The sequence below is a fragment of the Mycteria americana genome, chromosome 8 (genome assembly GCF_035582795.1).
Source record: "Mycteria americana isolate JAX WOST 10 ecotype Jacksonville Zoo and Gardens chromosome 8, USCA_MyAme_1.0, whole genome shotgun sequence".
Lineage (NCBI taxonomy): Eukaryota > Metazoa > Chordata > Aves > Ciconiiformes > Ciconiidae > Mycteria > Mycteria americana.
The window spans coordinates 28,114,946-28,130,156 of NC_134372.1; the positions used below are offsets into that span (position 1 = coordinate 28,114,946).

At 62.7% G+C, this 15,211-nt stretch overlaps 2 protein-coding genes across 11 annotated transcripts in view; one reads left to right on the forward strand and one right to left on the reverse strand.

Moving 5' to 3' along the window:
- IL34 (interleukin 34) overlaps positions 1–15,211 on the reverse strand; it is a 56,613-nt gene that overhangs the window by 29,627 nt on the left and 11,775 nt on the right. The gene's annotated exons all lie outside the window — the stretch shown is intronic.
- Positions 1,520–14,158, forward strand: MTSS2 (MTSS I-BAR domain containing 2). 10 transcript variants are annotated; one of them, XM_075510438.1, is made up of 15 exons: positions 1,520–1,907; positions 5,581–5,642; positions 5,742–5,815; positions 7,769–7,853; positions 8,011–8,102; positions 8,189–8,263; positions 8,473–8,541; positions 9,010–9,167; positions 9,247–9,354; positions 9,428–9,525; positions 10,056–10,263; positions 11,124–11,198; positions 11,517–11,693; positions 11,788–11,953; positions 12,919–14,157. In XM_075510438.1, exons 1-15 carry the CDS (start codon positions 1,839–1,841, stop codon positions 13,689–13,691), a joined length of 2,289 nt encoding a protein of 762 aa, XP_075366553.1. In that variant the 5' UTR covers positions 1,520–1,838; the 3' UTR covers positions 13,692–14,157. The 10 variants fall into 10 exon arrangements, with proteins under 10 accessions (XP_075366553.1, XP_075366552.1, XP_075366559.1 ...); XM_075510437.1 differs by having other exon boundaries at positions 10,053–10,263; positions 12,919–14,156; XM_075510444.1 differs by having other exon boundaries at positions 10,137–10,263; positions 12,919–14,156.

Genomic DNA, 15,211 nt, shown 5'->3' on the forward strand with positions numbered 1-15,211 from the left:
CAGGCATTTTCCTGGCCCCGAGCAGCTGCCGGTGCTGCCTTCGCCCTGTCCCACGGCGCCGAGGGACTGTCACTGCCGGCACGTGCTGGGCTGCTGCAGTTTGGGGGGTCACCGTTGCATCCCCAGCATGTTTCAGGCCCTCACCTGATCCCACGGAAAGGGGGGTTAGAGGAATTCGTGGAGTTTTTATGGCTCCTGGCCTGTTTACAGTGGAGCCGGGCTCTGGCAGCAGGTTCTCCAAACAGCCCTGCACCGGCGCTGCTTTGGCTGGGATAAAGACATTCCTGTCATTCCCGGGAAAGGGCTTTCCAAACCCGGTCACGGCAGGTTAATTTTAACAGCCAACCCTTTAGGATGGACGAGTGGTGGCTTCCCCAGCCCACCAACCGATTGGGGTGCTGGGGGGTCCCTGTTGCCTGTCCCCAACCCCTGCCAGGACATGGCTGGCATGGGCCAGGGCTGCTGCCAGTCCCAGGGCTCTGCCCATCACTCCTGCTGGGTTCAATGCTGCTGAGCGGCCTCTTTCCACACCGAGGGACGGGGTTTATGGGGAGAAATTCCAGCCGGCTGCTGGAGCGCCGAGCTGTAATCGTTTCCTTATGGGTGGCTCTTGACCAGCACCAGCCAGAGCAGCACGGTGCTGCCAGGGCAGCGCTGGCGGGGGATCGAGGCTACTTTTCTGGCAGGAGGGGGAATAGGCAGTTCAGGCGGAGCCCCTTGCCCCAACTGAGCATCATTTCACTACCTGGTGCAGCTCAGTGCATCGGGGCTCAGCCCGGCCCCACAGATCCCGGGAGGCTGGGGATGGGGCCTTGGGATGGCTACAGGGAAGGGCTCGTCTGCTGGCAGGCCATGCATTTCCCACTCCCATCGAGTGCCGTAAGGCCTCTCAGAGCTGCTGTATAATCACCTTGGAGGGCAGTAAACCTGCACCAAGGCGGCTGCCCGCAGCACGCCTAGGCATGTGCCTTCCCCGGGCAAGGAAGGCAGTGGGGGTCAAACAGCCCTTGGAGAGAGGCTAAACTGAGCCCTGGCCTGGAGGCAGCATCCCCCCAGCACCTCCAGGGATCTGGGGGCTGCCCCTGAGCATCCCACAGCCGTCCCACTGCTGACCCCATGCCCAGCATCCCTGAGCGCACAACAGGGCTCCCCACCCGACACCCCAAGAGCATCCCTGGGGGTTCCTCCGCTGCCCTGTGAGCAAACCCCACCAGAGGGGCTGCACCCCAGTCCCAGCATCCCCAAGCATCCCTCGGGGCTCCCTCCACTGCAGCCCTGGGGCTCCCGGAGCTGCTCCCCGACACTCCCCAGCAGCTGCCGGAGCGTCCCCGAGCACCACCGGGCCTGCCCCCAGCCCCGGCATCCCAGCGCATCCTCCGGTGCCCACTGCTGCCACCCGAGCATCCCCCCGGCTCCCCGCCTCCGCCTCCCCCCTCGGCCCCGCGGCGGGCGGCGCATGTGCCGCGCAAGATCCCGCCCCGCTCCGCCCCCGCCGCCGCCGCCGCCGCCGCCGCCGCCGCCGCCGCCGCCGCGGGGCGCCGCTCTCCGCGCCCCACTCCGCGCCCGCTCCGCGCCCCGCTCCGCGCCCCGCTCCGCTCCGCGCCGCGCCGCCGCCAGGGGGGCGGCCCAGGGGGGCGGCGGGTCCGCTCAGCCCCCGGGGAGGGGGGCGATGCGCCGCGCCGCGCCCCGCCCGGCCCCCCCGCCGCTCCGCCGCCCCGCCGCCGTCGCCGCCGCCGCCGCCGCCCGGGCGCCGCCCGCCCCCCGCCGCCGCTGAGCCTGGCCCGCCGCCGCGGCCTCCCCCGGCGGCGCCGCCCGCCCCGGGCTGCCGCAGCGCCGCGATGGAGACGGCGGAGAAGGAGTGCGGAGCCCTCGGCGGCCTCTTCCAAGCCATCATCAACGACATGAAGGTAGGGACCCCCACCCCGTTCCGCTGCCGTGACAGCGCTCCCCCCGCACCCCCCCGCCGGGCAGTCTCCGCTCCGCCGCTGCCGGTGCTGCGGGCACGCACCGGCCAGCATCGGGCCCCGCGGCGGGTACCGGGGCTCCGCTGTCCAGCCCCGAGCTGGGTATCGCGGCCCCGTGTCGGGTGTTGGAGCCCCGCATCAGCCCCACGTCGGGTGTTGGAGCCCCACATCGGGTGTCCGAGCCCCACATCGGGTGTCCGAGCCCGGCACTGGGTGTCGGAGCCCCACATCAGCCCCACGTCAGGTCTCGGAGCCCCACATCGGGCATCGGAGCCCAGCACTGGGTGTCAGAGCCCCACATCAACCCCACGTTGGGCATTGGAGCCCGGCACTGGGTGCCAGAGCCCCACATCAGCCCTATATTGGGCATCGGGGCCCTGCGTTGGGCATCAGACCCCATGCTGGAGATTGCAGCCCCATATCAGCCCCATATCCTTCACTGGGTACCAGAGCCCCATGTCGGGTATCACAGACCAGGCATCGCTGCCCCACGTCAGGTACCACTGGCCCTGCATTGGGCATCGCCGCCTGCTTGGGGCATCGCGTTGCCCCCGCCACCCTCCGCTCCCCCGCTTGGATTTCTGCCGGACCCACTTGGGTTTGCACCAATGGAACAAAAAGGTCCCTCGGCTCCTCGATCCCATTTCCCAACCCAGGGAGGGGACATCGCCTCCACCCTCCCTGGGAGCAGGATGGGGCCATGTTTAAAAAAAAGCCTTTTTTTTGTTTGTTTTCATTTCAAAAGAATAACTGAAAAATGCTGGGGGGCATTTTTGCCTGGGGGCTGAGCAGGGAGGAGGGGACCAGCCAGGTTTCTTCATCTCATGGGGGCTGAAATTCCTGCTGTCGGCCCCAGCATTGGGGTTTGGCCCCAGCATTGGGTTTTATCCCCAGTCGTTTTCGGGAGGCAAAAGCTCTCTTCCTCCTCCTCCTCCTCCTCCTCTTCCTCTCTTCTTGCTGCAGCCCAGTCCAGACAATGCTGTCATTGCCAAAGCAGGGGAGGGGGGGATAAAAAAAAAAAAAAATAAAAGCCTTGCTGAGAAGGAGATTAACCCCTTCGAGGGGCGGTGGTGGCTCTGCGGGGCCAGACTCTGGCTCGGGGCTGGGAGAAAAGCCCTCAAGGGAGAAAATCACGGCTATCCCCAGGCGCCAGCCCCACAGCGGTGGTGGTCAGGGTTGGTGGGGAAGGGTGCTGAGGTGATCAGCCCCCCCAAACACCTTCAATCCAGCCACCCCTTCCTGGCAGCCTGGCTGAGCCCCACCTCCCCAGAGTAGAGGGGGTAACCCATGCCTCAGTTTCCCCATTTCCCCGCTGAGGCTGCAGGGGGGGATGAGCCAGCCCAGAGTTGTCACCTCCCCGGCTGGTGCCAGCACAGCCATGCAGTGGCATGCCCAGCTCCACCGGGACATGGTCAGGCCAGGAGCCCCTCACCATGGTGTCGCACGCCGGCATGCCTTAGGAGAACGGGCTGGATTCATTTTCATGCCATTTGTAGGTGGGAAAGATGAGAAAAAATAAGAAAAAAAGAAGAAAAAAGCCCCACCATGCTCGGCTCATACCCTGTGCAGCCCTGGCCCAACCCCGATGGCCCCTAAGGGCACATCATTTCTGTGCCTGTCCCTGTCCCCATCTCCCAGCCACATGCGTGTCCCGGCACAGGTGCTGGGGGACGGGGAAAATAATCCCCTGCCCAAAGAGCTGACGGCATTCAGTGGCAGCGATGTGCTTAGGATCCCGTTTCTGGGACCCTGCGCTGGACACAGGCGCAAAGGGACCTTATTTTGGTGGCGGGTGGCTTTTCGGCACCCATCGGTCTCCGTTGGGGAGGACTCAGGCAGTGAAGCCTGGTGGCAGTCCCCGAGCCGGTGGCGTCCCCAAGCTGGCTTCATTCCTGTTGCCTCTCTTCCAGCATGCTTGGCGTCCCTGGGTGACCTTGGCATGTCCTTGTCCCTGTTGTCTTCGTCCCCATCCTCCTCCTGCCCAGCATCGTGGAGGGTTGGGGGCATCGTGACTTGCCCCCTCATTTGCAGGGATCCTCTGCTCGCCCTTCCCAGGGTGGCTGGGGGAAGGTGGCCCTGGGACAGTGGCCCTGGCCTCCGGCAGTCCCCAGGGACTCACGGCCCTAAGCCAGGGCACTGCCACAAGTGGCACATGAAGTGGCATCCTCAAACCCCTTCTTTGCAGACTCGTAAGGAAATGGGGGTTTTCGTGGTCCCCAAAATCAATGCCGGGCTGGTCGCGTGCCCCCTTGGTGCAAACCCTGTCAACAGAGGTGCCACCAAGCTGGGCTCATGGGGATGTGCGGTGACCCATGTCCTGCAAAGCCAGCTCCGGTGCCTGTATCCCAGCCTGGTGGCCACCCCAGGAGGGTTTGCAAGCTGCTGGTACTGCCATCGGATGGTGGCACCAGGATGGCATCACTGGGATGACAGCACTGGGACTGGCCTCACCAGGATGGCAGCACCGGCATGGCCTCGCCGGGATGGTAGCACCAGGACTGGCCCTGCTGGGATGGCTTTGCTGGGACGGTGGCACTGGGACCAGCCTCGCTGGGATGGTGGCACCTGGATAGCCTCACCAGGATGGTGGTACTGGGACTGGCTGTGCCAAGGCTGGCACTGGGGTGGCCTCACCGAGATGGCACCAGGATTAACCTCACCAGGACAGCACTGTGACTGATCTCACTGGGATGGCCTCACCGTATGGTGGCACCAGGATTAGCCTTGCTGGGATGGCACCAGGACTGGCCTTACTGGGATGGCATTGGAGCTGCCATTACTGGGACTGGCCTCGCTGGGACTGCACCAGGATGGTCTTACTGGGACTGGCCTCTCCGAGACACTGCTGGGATTGTTCTTGCCGGAACTAGCCTCAGTGGGACAGCGCTGGGATGGCCTCGTCAGGACGGTGGCACCAGTACAGCCCTGGGATGGCCTCGCCACAAGAGCACTGGGACTAGTCTTGCTGGAATGGCCTCGCCAGGATGGCATCAGGATCACCTGGCCAGGATGGCCCCGGGGTGGCCTCACTGGGACAGCACCAGGGTGACCTCCCCAGCACCTGTGACCTGTCCATGTCCCCACATGACCAACCCGTTCAGGGCTGGGGGGACCCCAGACCTCCCCTGCTGCCCCATTGGTCCTCGTGGGCTCAGGGGAGCCAGGGACTGGGGCTACCCACTGTGGGGCTGGAGCTCTCTACGATGGTGGTTTTGGCCGTCGCTGCTTTGGGGGAGGCCGTGGGCTCTGGAGGGCTCTGCTCTGCTGCTGGCCAGGGTCTCAAAGCTTGCCTGTGCACCAGCTCCTTTCCTCCCCTCAAATTTCCAAACCCATAAGCTGCCTTCACCCCTTTGAGGAAGAAGAAGAGATCACCCAAAATCCTGAGGTCTCAATGGTCTACAACATTGCATGGCCAGACTGGAAGGGGAAAATCCCAGGAGGGGAAGGGGGTTGTGCTCAGCCTTTATTAGCCCTCAGAGAAGCCACACCTAGCCAGGCACGGCCACCAAGCTGCCCCATCTCTCTGGAACAGTGAAGGGGAGATTTGCCCTGCCCGGGGTGGGGATGCAAGGGGGCTCAGGGCTTGGGCTCTCAGTGTCACCTTCCCTCCTTGCAGAGCTCCTACCCCATCTGGGAGGATTTCAACTCAAAGGCCACCAAGCTGCACTCCCAGCTCAGGTGAGTGGCCAGGGGGGAATGGGGGGGACCCCCTCCCTACGGGCACATCCTGGGGTGCCCAGTGCCCGCTGAGCTGTCCCCTCGCTCTCTCTGCCCCAGGACCACGGTGCTGGCCGCAGTTGCCTTCCTGGATGCCTTCCAGAAAGTGGCCGACATGGCCACCAACACCCGAGGTAGGGTCCTCCCCGCCCAGGGGTGGGTGTCCCGGGGCTTGGCCGGGCCGGGGAATGGCTGGCGAATGTCCCCTGTGGGGTGTCCCCTGCCCATGTGGCTGGGGTGGGCTTCAAGCAGAAACTCCACCATCCATGGAGATGTGTCCAACCTGTCCCCACGCCAAGGTGGAGCATCCCCTGGGAAGGAGGGTTGGAAAGATGGGGTGCAGCTGAGGCTGGGGAACGGCTGGGGTGGGCACCCATGTGGGTGCTGCTCCTCACCACCCATGCATGCCAGCCCCATCTTCTGGTAGGGCTACTTTTCTTGCAGGGAGATTTGGGGTGACGCAGCCCCATGCCATGGTCCCCTGCACCCACCTCTGCTCCCCAGGATGCACCCAGATATGGGGCTGAGCCGTCCTCCCAGTGCCCCTTGTCCCCTGCGCCCACCTGGGAGTTGCCCAGGGGTCCTGGCTGCTCCGGGGGGCTCTGGGGAAGAATTAGATGGAGGGAGATGCAGGAGCCCATGCTCGACTGCTTCAGGGACAAACCCCAATCTGCCAGGGATGTGACATGAAGAGCTGAGGCTGCAGGTGGTGCACCCCCATGCTGCTATGAGGTAGGGGGCCAGACCCCCGGACCCTCTCCGGGTGCTCGCTGGCAGCAAGGAGCTGCTTCCCACCGCTTGGCTTCTGCCAAGCAGATGGTCCTGGGCTGGTTTGCAGACTGGCGGCATCCAGGCCATCTGGAGCTGCACGGGAAGGAGGAGGAGGACAAGGAGGAGGAGGAGGAGGAGGAGGAGGCAGCAGCTTGAGCCAGGATCAGCTTTGCCTCCAAACCCACTAGCCCACTGTGCCAGGGGGATTAGGGTTCCCCTAGCTCCCTTCCAGCCCAGGCACTGAAAGCGAGGGAGGGGACATGGGCAGGATGCTGGGGACAGCTGATGACCAGCACCACGGGAATCAGCATTACAGGGGCCACCCTGTAGTCCTGCACCAGGCAGTGGCATCTTGGGGATGCCCCTAGACATCCCTGCTTTTTTCTTGGGGGGCTGGGAGACAGAGTGGTGGTGTGGGGAAACTGAGGCAGGGCACTGGGTGGGGGCCGGCTGGCGGCCTTGCATGCAGTGCATGAGCGCACGGGGGGAATCGGATTATGAGCAGCAGGAGCTGGGATAAGAGCATTAGGAGCAGGATTAGAATACCCCGGCGCAGGAGTCGGCCCTCGGCTCACGGGCTCCCCTGTTTCCGCAGCACTGGGGGGTGCCCACGACTCCTGCAAAGGGTGGGAGGTGGCTCTGGAGGCTTTTTTGGGGAGAGAAAGGCAGAATATCACTCACTAGCTTGCATCCAAGGATTTTGGATTGCTGCTTTTCCTGGGGTTTGCCAGCAGCACTGCCACCATGTGGCCATCCTTAGGCTTCAGAGTTAACAGCGGTTTCACCAAAAAGGGATGCTCCTGCTTTCTATTGCTGGTCAATATGCCCCCAGGGAGCTCTGACTCCCTTTTTATATGCTTGGTATAGTGCCTGGAGGTGAGGGACACATCCGGCTGCCTGGCATGAAGCTGGGGAGGGAAGCCGGTCCTGCAGTCGTTTGCTTCTGGCCAGCCAGTTTCTCAGTCCGTGCCTGGCTGGCTGCACGGTATCTCGCCCCCGCCCTTCCCTGCCCACCCCCAGCACTGGATTTGTGACAAACCAGGAAAAAACGGGAGCAGAACAGGAGCAGGTTTTCATTTGAAGGGAAGGATTATTTAGTGCTTTATTTATTACTTAGTGGATGTTGATTTATTTATTTAGTGGGTTTATCGGGGGAAAAAGCGAGCCACCCCCAACCCAAAGTGTCCCCAAAGCCCAGAGCATCCCAGCACTGGTCGTCCCCGCCGCGAGCCAGCCTGATCCCAGTATACAAACTGGGCTGGGACTGGTGTGGGGGTGTCCCCTGCCTCTCGTCAGCGGCGTTTCGCTCCCGCCAGGTGCCACGAGGGACATTGGCTCCGCGCTGACCCGGATGTGCATGCGGCACCGCAGCATTGAGGCCAAGCTCCGGCAGTTCACCAAGTAAGCACGCCTAGGCATCAGTGACATGAGCTGGCCGGGCTCAGCCCTCCCTGTCTGAAGGAGATGCTGGATGTCAGCTAGGCCCAGGGTAGGGGGCACGGCTGCCCCCCAGCTCCGGCGCTCTCCCATGCTCTCTACCTCTCTCTTCCTGCTCCAGTGCCCTCATGGAGAGCCTGATAAACCCTTTGCAGGACAGGATTGAGGACTGGAAGAAAACTGCCAACCAGCTCGACAAGGACCACGCGAAAGGTACGGGTGGGAAGGGCAGGGTCCGTGCCGGGGGGCTGCGCCGGTCGGCGGGGGGGTCGCCTCTGACAGCACTTCTGTGCCCCCAGAGTACAAGCGAGCCCGCCACGAGATCAAGAAAAAATCCTCCGACACCCTCAAGCTCCAGAAGAAGGCTCGCAAAGGTGAGGGAGGGTCTTATAGGGGTGGGGGGTGCCCCTGCCAGCCCCTCCGTGGCACCCCTGGCCAGGGCAGGCATCCCACGTGGAGCACCCTGGCTGCCTCGGGGATGGTGGGCACCAGGGGGTCCCGCTGCCCCCCCTGCAGAAAGGGGGGTGCCGGCACGGCCCGGAGGGGGTGGTGGGGAGGCGGGGGTGCGCACCCCGTCCCTCAGCCTCTTTTCACACGTTTTCTCTGTCTCCTCTCTTCCATCCCCTCCACATCCTTCCTGTAGAGCTACTTGGTAAGTGAACCGCTGGCCCCCCCCGGCCCCCCCTCTGCCTCCTCATCTGCTCACCCTCCCCCGGTCTCCCCTGGGCCGGGGCTGCCTCCGTCTGTCCGTCCATCCATCCATCTGCTCCCTTCGCCACCCGCCCTGCTTTTAGCTTAGCTTAGCTTGCACCCTGCATCCCGGGGCGATGCCAGCCCCATCGTGGTGGCACCCCTGCGGGTCCCCTGGTCCCAAGCAGCAGGGATGGGGACGGGGTGGTGAAGGAGCTCCCCCCTGGGGCTGCCACGGGGTGAGGGTGCTCCCAGACCCTCCTGGGGTATGGGCACGGGGAGGACCCCATGGCACCTGCTGGGACATGAGGATGGGGTGATGTCTCCCAGCTGGAGTCTGGGGGTGGCATTGGCTTGGCCGTGGGACCCCCCAGCAGATTGGGAGGGGGGTGTCGGGGGAGCCCAGTGCTGATGGTACCCCATCTTGCAGGGAAGGGGGACTTGCAGCCCCAGCTGGACAATGCGCTGCAGGACGTCAACGATATGTACCTGCTGCTGGAGGAGACGGAGAAGCAGGCAGTCCGCAAAGCCCTCATCGAGGAGCGGGGCCGCTTCTGCACCTTCATCACCTTCCTGCAGCCTGTGGTGGTGAGCGCCGGGGGGCGGGGTGTTTGGGGGGGTAGCTGCTGCCCGATGGGTGCTGATGCTTCCCCTTGTCTGGCTGCAGAACGGGGAGCTCACCATGCTGGGAGAGATCACCCACCTGCAGGGCATCATCGAGGACCTGGTGGTGCTCACCGCTGAGCCCCACAAGCTGCCCCCCGCCAGTGAGCAGGTCAGCGGGGGAACCAGGGGGAGACAGAGGAAGGGGGGACCTTTGGGGGGCTTAAACCCCATCCTTCCTGCAGGTGATCAAGGACCTGAAGGGCTCTGACTACAGCTGGTCCTACCAGACCCCCCCATCCTCGCCCAGCAGCTCCAGCTCCCGCAAGTCCAGCATGTGCAGGTATGGTGGGGTGGGCTCCACACCTAACCGCTGCTGGGAAATCCAGCCCCCTTCGTTAACACCAGGGGGTCTAATGATGGTTATGGCTCTTGGGGATGCTCGTGAGGTGCATGTCAACCTCCACGTGTCCATACGGCCAACTGGTCCCCAGTAATGCGGAGGAACTGGTCTTGGCACACTGGGATGAGTGTGGGGTTGGGGCTGGTGGACCTATGGGGGAGGATGGGTGCCTAGCATGTGCCCCGTCCTCCGGGTTTTGGGGATGATGTGAGCTGTGCAGGGGGGTCTGGGGGCAAACGTCACCTTTGCCATGTGCCCCAGCCTATCCCCTGCCACTGGGGGACACCAGAAGGGAAAGGGATGCCCCAAAAGGACCACGTGCCTCAGTTTCCACAGGTTGGGGTGTGGGGCAGGGTGCTGGGCTTGCTGCCCAGGGACCCCACCACCTCTGAGCCTCCGTCTTAAACTCTCTTTTCCTTCTTTTGTCCTCCCCGCTGGCACGTCCCTGTCCCCCGGTGCCCCCCCAGCAGCGTTAGCAGTGCCAAGGGTGGCATGGCATGGCCCGGCGGGGCTCAGACCTGCTCACCCAGTTCCACCTATCGCTACCGCAGCCTGGCACAGCCCCCCGCCGCCACCACCCGCCTCTCCAGCGTCTCCTCCCATGACTCTGGCTTCATCTCCCAGGATGCCGCTTACTCCAAACCGCCTTCCCCCATGCCTTCGGACATCACCAGCCAGGTACAGGGAGGGGTCAGCGCCACCCACCCCTGTGCCTCAGTTTCCCCTTCTGTAGAATGGGTGGGTGCTGCTGGGTGCAACACAAGGGTCTGGTATGGAGGTGGTGGGGTGCTCCCAGGCATGTTTCCAGCTGCGTTGGCATCACGGGAGATAAATACTGGGAATATTGGGGGATGCCTGCGCTGCTTGGGGGAGCCATGGGCCACACTGCAGAGAAACCCCATCTGTGACCACCTCCAGGGATGGGGCACAGGTATCCCTGCCCCGTGCTAGGCAAACAGAGTATTTCCCAGTCACCTCAGCCCCATAATACCCAGTTTGTGCCAGTTCCCCACCAGGCAGCATGGAGCAAAGCTTCCCCTTTGCCCTGCATCCTCCCCAGTGCCGAGGACGCTCCGGGACCCCTTGGGACCCCCCGGCACCCCCCGGGAGCTGCCGATCCCTCGTGCTGTCTGTGCTGCCGGGCTGCCCGGCACTGCCAGCACTGCCTGCCCACGCTAACCCCGCATCACCAACCTGGCAAGAGCCCCTGGGGATCCCAACGCCGTGGCTGCGGGGACCGTCCCCACTCCCCAAAATGACTGTTGGCTCTGCAGGGCTTGGGGTGAGCAGGGGGAAGGGTTGGGGCTGAGCATCCCAGCTTCACCCAGCCAGCACCTCCCCAGCTCTGCAGCCCCCAGCGCTGGGACGGATCCTGCTCTCCTTCCTGCATCTGCTGCCATGGGAGGGTGGGCTGGGGACCTGGGTTGGCTGGGGAAGCTGTGGGTGCTGCTCTAACCCGGGGCCATGGCTCTGGCTGTGCTTGCTAACCACCTCTTCTCTCCCCCTCCGGCTCACGGCTTGGCCTCACGGCACGGCAGAAGTCCTCCAGCTCGGCATCCTCGGAGGCCTCCGAAACCTGCCAGTCGGTTAGCGAGTGCAGCTCCCCCACCTCGGTTAGTTCTTGCTCCGCCACCGGGGCACGGGCAGGTGGCGGAAAGGTGAAGCCTTCATCACCAGCACCCTCCTCTTCCTCTCATCCCCTCCCTGCTGCTGTCTCCCATCCCACCAGGGTTGCATTTCACACGTGGGTCTCCCCACACCTCATGGGGTTCAGCCCCCAGATCCCCCCATCCTGCCCCCCCATGGGGCAGAGCATCCCAGGCAGCACCTGTGGCTCAGGGGACATTGGTGCATGTCCCCTCCCACCCTGACCCACTGTCGGCTCGTGGTCCCGGTGTCCCTGGTGTCATCCCGTGCCTTACCCGTTGCAGGACTGGTCCAAGGCCAGCCCCTACGACCAGCCGGTGGTCCCCACCCTGCAGCGGCGCAAGGACCGTGTGGAGCACCTGCGGGAAGCTGAGATGGGCTCGCCCGCCGGCGGGTACCCAGGCATCGGCGGAGAGGATGCTCCCAGGCCCCGGATGTCACCGGCTACAATTGCCGCCAAGGTACTGGCTCCGGTGGGGCGAACATAGAGGTGGTGGGCTTTTGAGGGGCTCCTAGGAGAGGAGCCAGGGTGCTGATGGTGCCCCCTTGCCACAGCATGGGGAGGAGGTGTCCCCTGCCGCCAGCGACCTGGCCATGGTCTTGACCCGGGGGCTGAGCCTGGAGCACCAGAAGAGCAGCCGGGACTCGCTGCAGTACTCCAGCGGCTACAGCACGCAGACCACCACCCCCTCCTGCTCCGAGGACACCATCCCTTCCCAAGGTACCCACTCTGTGGTGGCAAGGGGCACCTGGGGCCACCTGAAATGGCACCCAGAGGGGGGGAAGAGGACAGCAGAGGCTTTGGTGGTGCTGGGGCACGTCTGTGTGTGCTGGGTGTCGTAGCATCAGGCTGTGGTCCGTCACATAGGGGCTGGTGGGGTGAAGATTTAATGTGTGTTGGGGGTTTGGTATGCAGCACAGGCATCGTGTCACGCAGTAACCACGGGGCTTCCTGCTTATTTGGGTGTTAGTTGGGTCTTGATGCCTACGGTTGTTCCAGGCAGTGCAATAACATGTAGCATCACATGGGGTGTGGTTGGTGATGGCTTGCAGTGACATGTTTGTGCACAGTGGTTGGGTACAGGCGGAGACGGTGGCAGATGGTGGGTGATGGCAGCGGAGGTGGTGGATAGAGATTGAGTAACCACCCTGTGTTGTGCTGTGATTGTGTTGGCATGGTGATGGCTGAGCCGGTTGTGAGCACATGATGGTGACAGTGGATGTTGGCTGTGATCACGTTGTGATGGCAGTGGTTGGGGTGGTTGTGATAGTGATGGTTGGGTTTGACTACGACTGTGTGGTGGTGATGGTTGAGGCCAGTTGTGATGGTCATGGCTGAGTTTGGTTGTGACCATGTTGTGCTGGCAGTGGCAGGGGCTGGTTGTGATCACATTGCAATGGTGACAGTTGGGTTTGGTTGTGATCTCAATGTGATGGTTGGGCTTGATTGATTGTGGTTGTCTTCTGATGGTGATGGTTGGGCTTGATGGTGAGCATGTTGTGCCAGCAATGGTTGGGGCCAGTTGGGATTGCATTGCAATGGTGGTGGTTGAGTTTGGTTGTGGTTGCACTGCGACAGCGGTGGTTGAGGCTGGCTGCGACTGCATTGTGAAGGTGGTGGTTAGGCTTGGCAGTGCCAGCTGTGCCGCCCACCCAGCTGCGCTGACTGTGCTGCCCCCTCCCCAGGCTCTGACTACGACTGCTACTCGGTGAATGGCGACGTGGAGTGCGACCCGCAGAGTGACTTCGACAAGTCCTCCACCATCCCGCGCAACAGCAACATTGCCCAGAACTACCGGCGGATGATCCAGACCAAGCGTCCTGCCTCCACTGCCGGGCTGCCCACCGGCACCAACCTACCGGCCAGCACCACCCCAGGGGTGGCCACCATCCGCCGCACACCCTCCACCAAGCCTTCAGTCCGCCGTACCCTCTCCAACGCCGGCCCCATCCCCATCCGACCCCCCATTGTCCCTGTGAAGACCCCCACTGTGCCCGACTCCCCCGGCTACGCTGGCCCCACACGGGTGGGCAGTGAAGAGTGTGTCTTCTATGCCGACGACACCTCGCCGAACCCCCTGGATTTTGCCAAAGCTTCGCCCAAGCGGCTGAGCCTTCCCAACACTGCCTGGGGTGGCGGTGCCATGGAGATCTCCGTCTACCCTGGGGCCGGCCAGCACCTCTCCGCCGAGGAAGAGGAGGACCAACAGTTGGCCGCCAACCGGCACAGCTTGGTGGAGAAGATCGGCGAGCTGGTGGCTGGCGCTCATGCCCTGGGGGAAGGCCAGTTCCCCTTCCCCACCACCCTCACGGGGTCTGGCCCCAGTGAGGAGACCCCTGTCCCCCCCCCAGCAGCCTCCATGGACCCCCCAGCCGAAGACATGCTGGTGGCCATCCGGCGTGGGGTGCGCCTGCGCAGGACCGTCACCAACGACAGGTCGGCCCCGCGGATATCGTGATGACGCCCTGGCCAGCGGGGATGCGCCCACTGCGGCGGACAGACCCCCCAGGGGCACCCGCTGCACCTCCCCAGGAGCCCTGCCACCCGCCAGCACCCGCTGCCCCCCGCTTTCTGCTCCTCTGTCTCCTCCTTCCCTCCCCTCCCAGCCCTTTCCTTACGTCTTTCCTTCACTTGTTCTCGCTTTGGCTCTTTTTCTCCTCTTTTTCTATTTTTCTTTTTCTTTTTTTCTCCTTTTCTCTTTCCCTTCTTCTTTCCCTTCTTCTTTCCCTTCTTCTTTCCCTTCTTCTTTCCCTTCTTCTTTCCCTTCTTCTTTCCCTTCTTCTTTCCCTTCTTCTTTCCCTTCTTCTTTCCCTTCTTCTTTCCCTTCTTCTTTCCCTTCTTCTTTCCCTTCTTTTTCTTCTCTGCTTTCCTTCTTCTTTTCCTTCTTTTTCTTCTCTGCTTTTCTTCTTCTTTTTCTTTTTTCTTCTTCTCTCCTTTTCCTCCTTTTCCTCCTTTTTCTTCCCTTTTTCTTCTCTTCTTTTTCCTCCTTTTTTCCTTTTTCTCTTTTCCTTTTTTCTCTCTTTCCTTTTTTCCTTTTTTCCTCTCTTTTCCTTTCTTTCTCTTTTCCTTTTCCCTCTCTCTTTTCCTCTTCTCTCTCTGTTTCTCTTTTCTCTCTCTTTTCTCTCCCCCTCTCCCTCCCGAGGTGCAGGCAGGTGTCCCCAGCCACAGCAGGAGGGGACGGTGCCAGCGGGGCCATGGCAGGAGCAGCACCAGGAGTGGGGGGTCCCCGTCCCCGTCCCCCCACCAGCTGCCTGCTTGGGGCATAGCTCAGCCCCATTTTGGGGGTCAGGAGCAGCAGGGAGGGGGCTGTGGGAGGGGAGTGGGGGGGGGACATGTGTGAGAGGGCGGGCAGATGGCAGGGGGACAGTACAGCCCCCTCCAGTTTGGGGGGACACAGGGATGCAGTGGCTGAGGATGCCAAACCTCCTCTTTGTCCTCCCAGCAATCGCTGGGGACCCCCCTCAGTCCCCCTAAACCCTCTCCCTCAGCACCCGCAGACCCTGTGCAGGGTCCTGCTGGGGGAGGGGTCCAGGGGTTTTCACCCAGACCCCCCCCAAAGCAAAGCAGCTGATTTCTGCCTGTGGCTGGAGGAAAGCACAATCCCCCGGCTCCCTACACTGTACATACCCCCCCGCCGCCGCCCCGCTGTCTGTCGCATCGCAGCCCCCCTTTCCCTCCCCCTTAGGAATAACGATTTAGTTCCCCCCCATACCCCTTCTGCCCAGAACCGCTGATGCCAAGTGACAAATGTTTGGGTTTGGGGGAGGGGGCGGGTCTCTTATTTTGTACAGAAAACAAAAATTCCTTGGAAAAGAAAAAAAAAAACAAACCTGTCTTTCAACTGAAGTAACTTTTCAGGTGCTGTTGTTAACTTGGTCCTTTTTTTTTTTTAATTTATTTCCCCTCCGTGCTCCCGCCTCTGCCGCCGCTTCCCCCTTCCCCGTCCCTCCACCATGTTTCTTTCTCTTTCTTTCATTC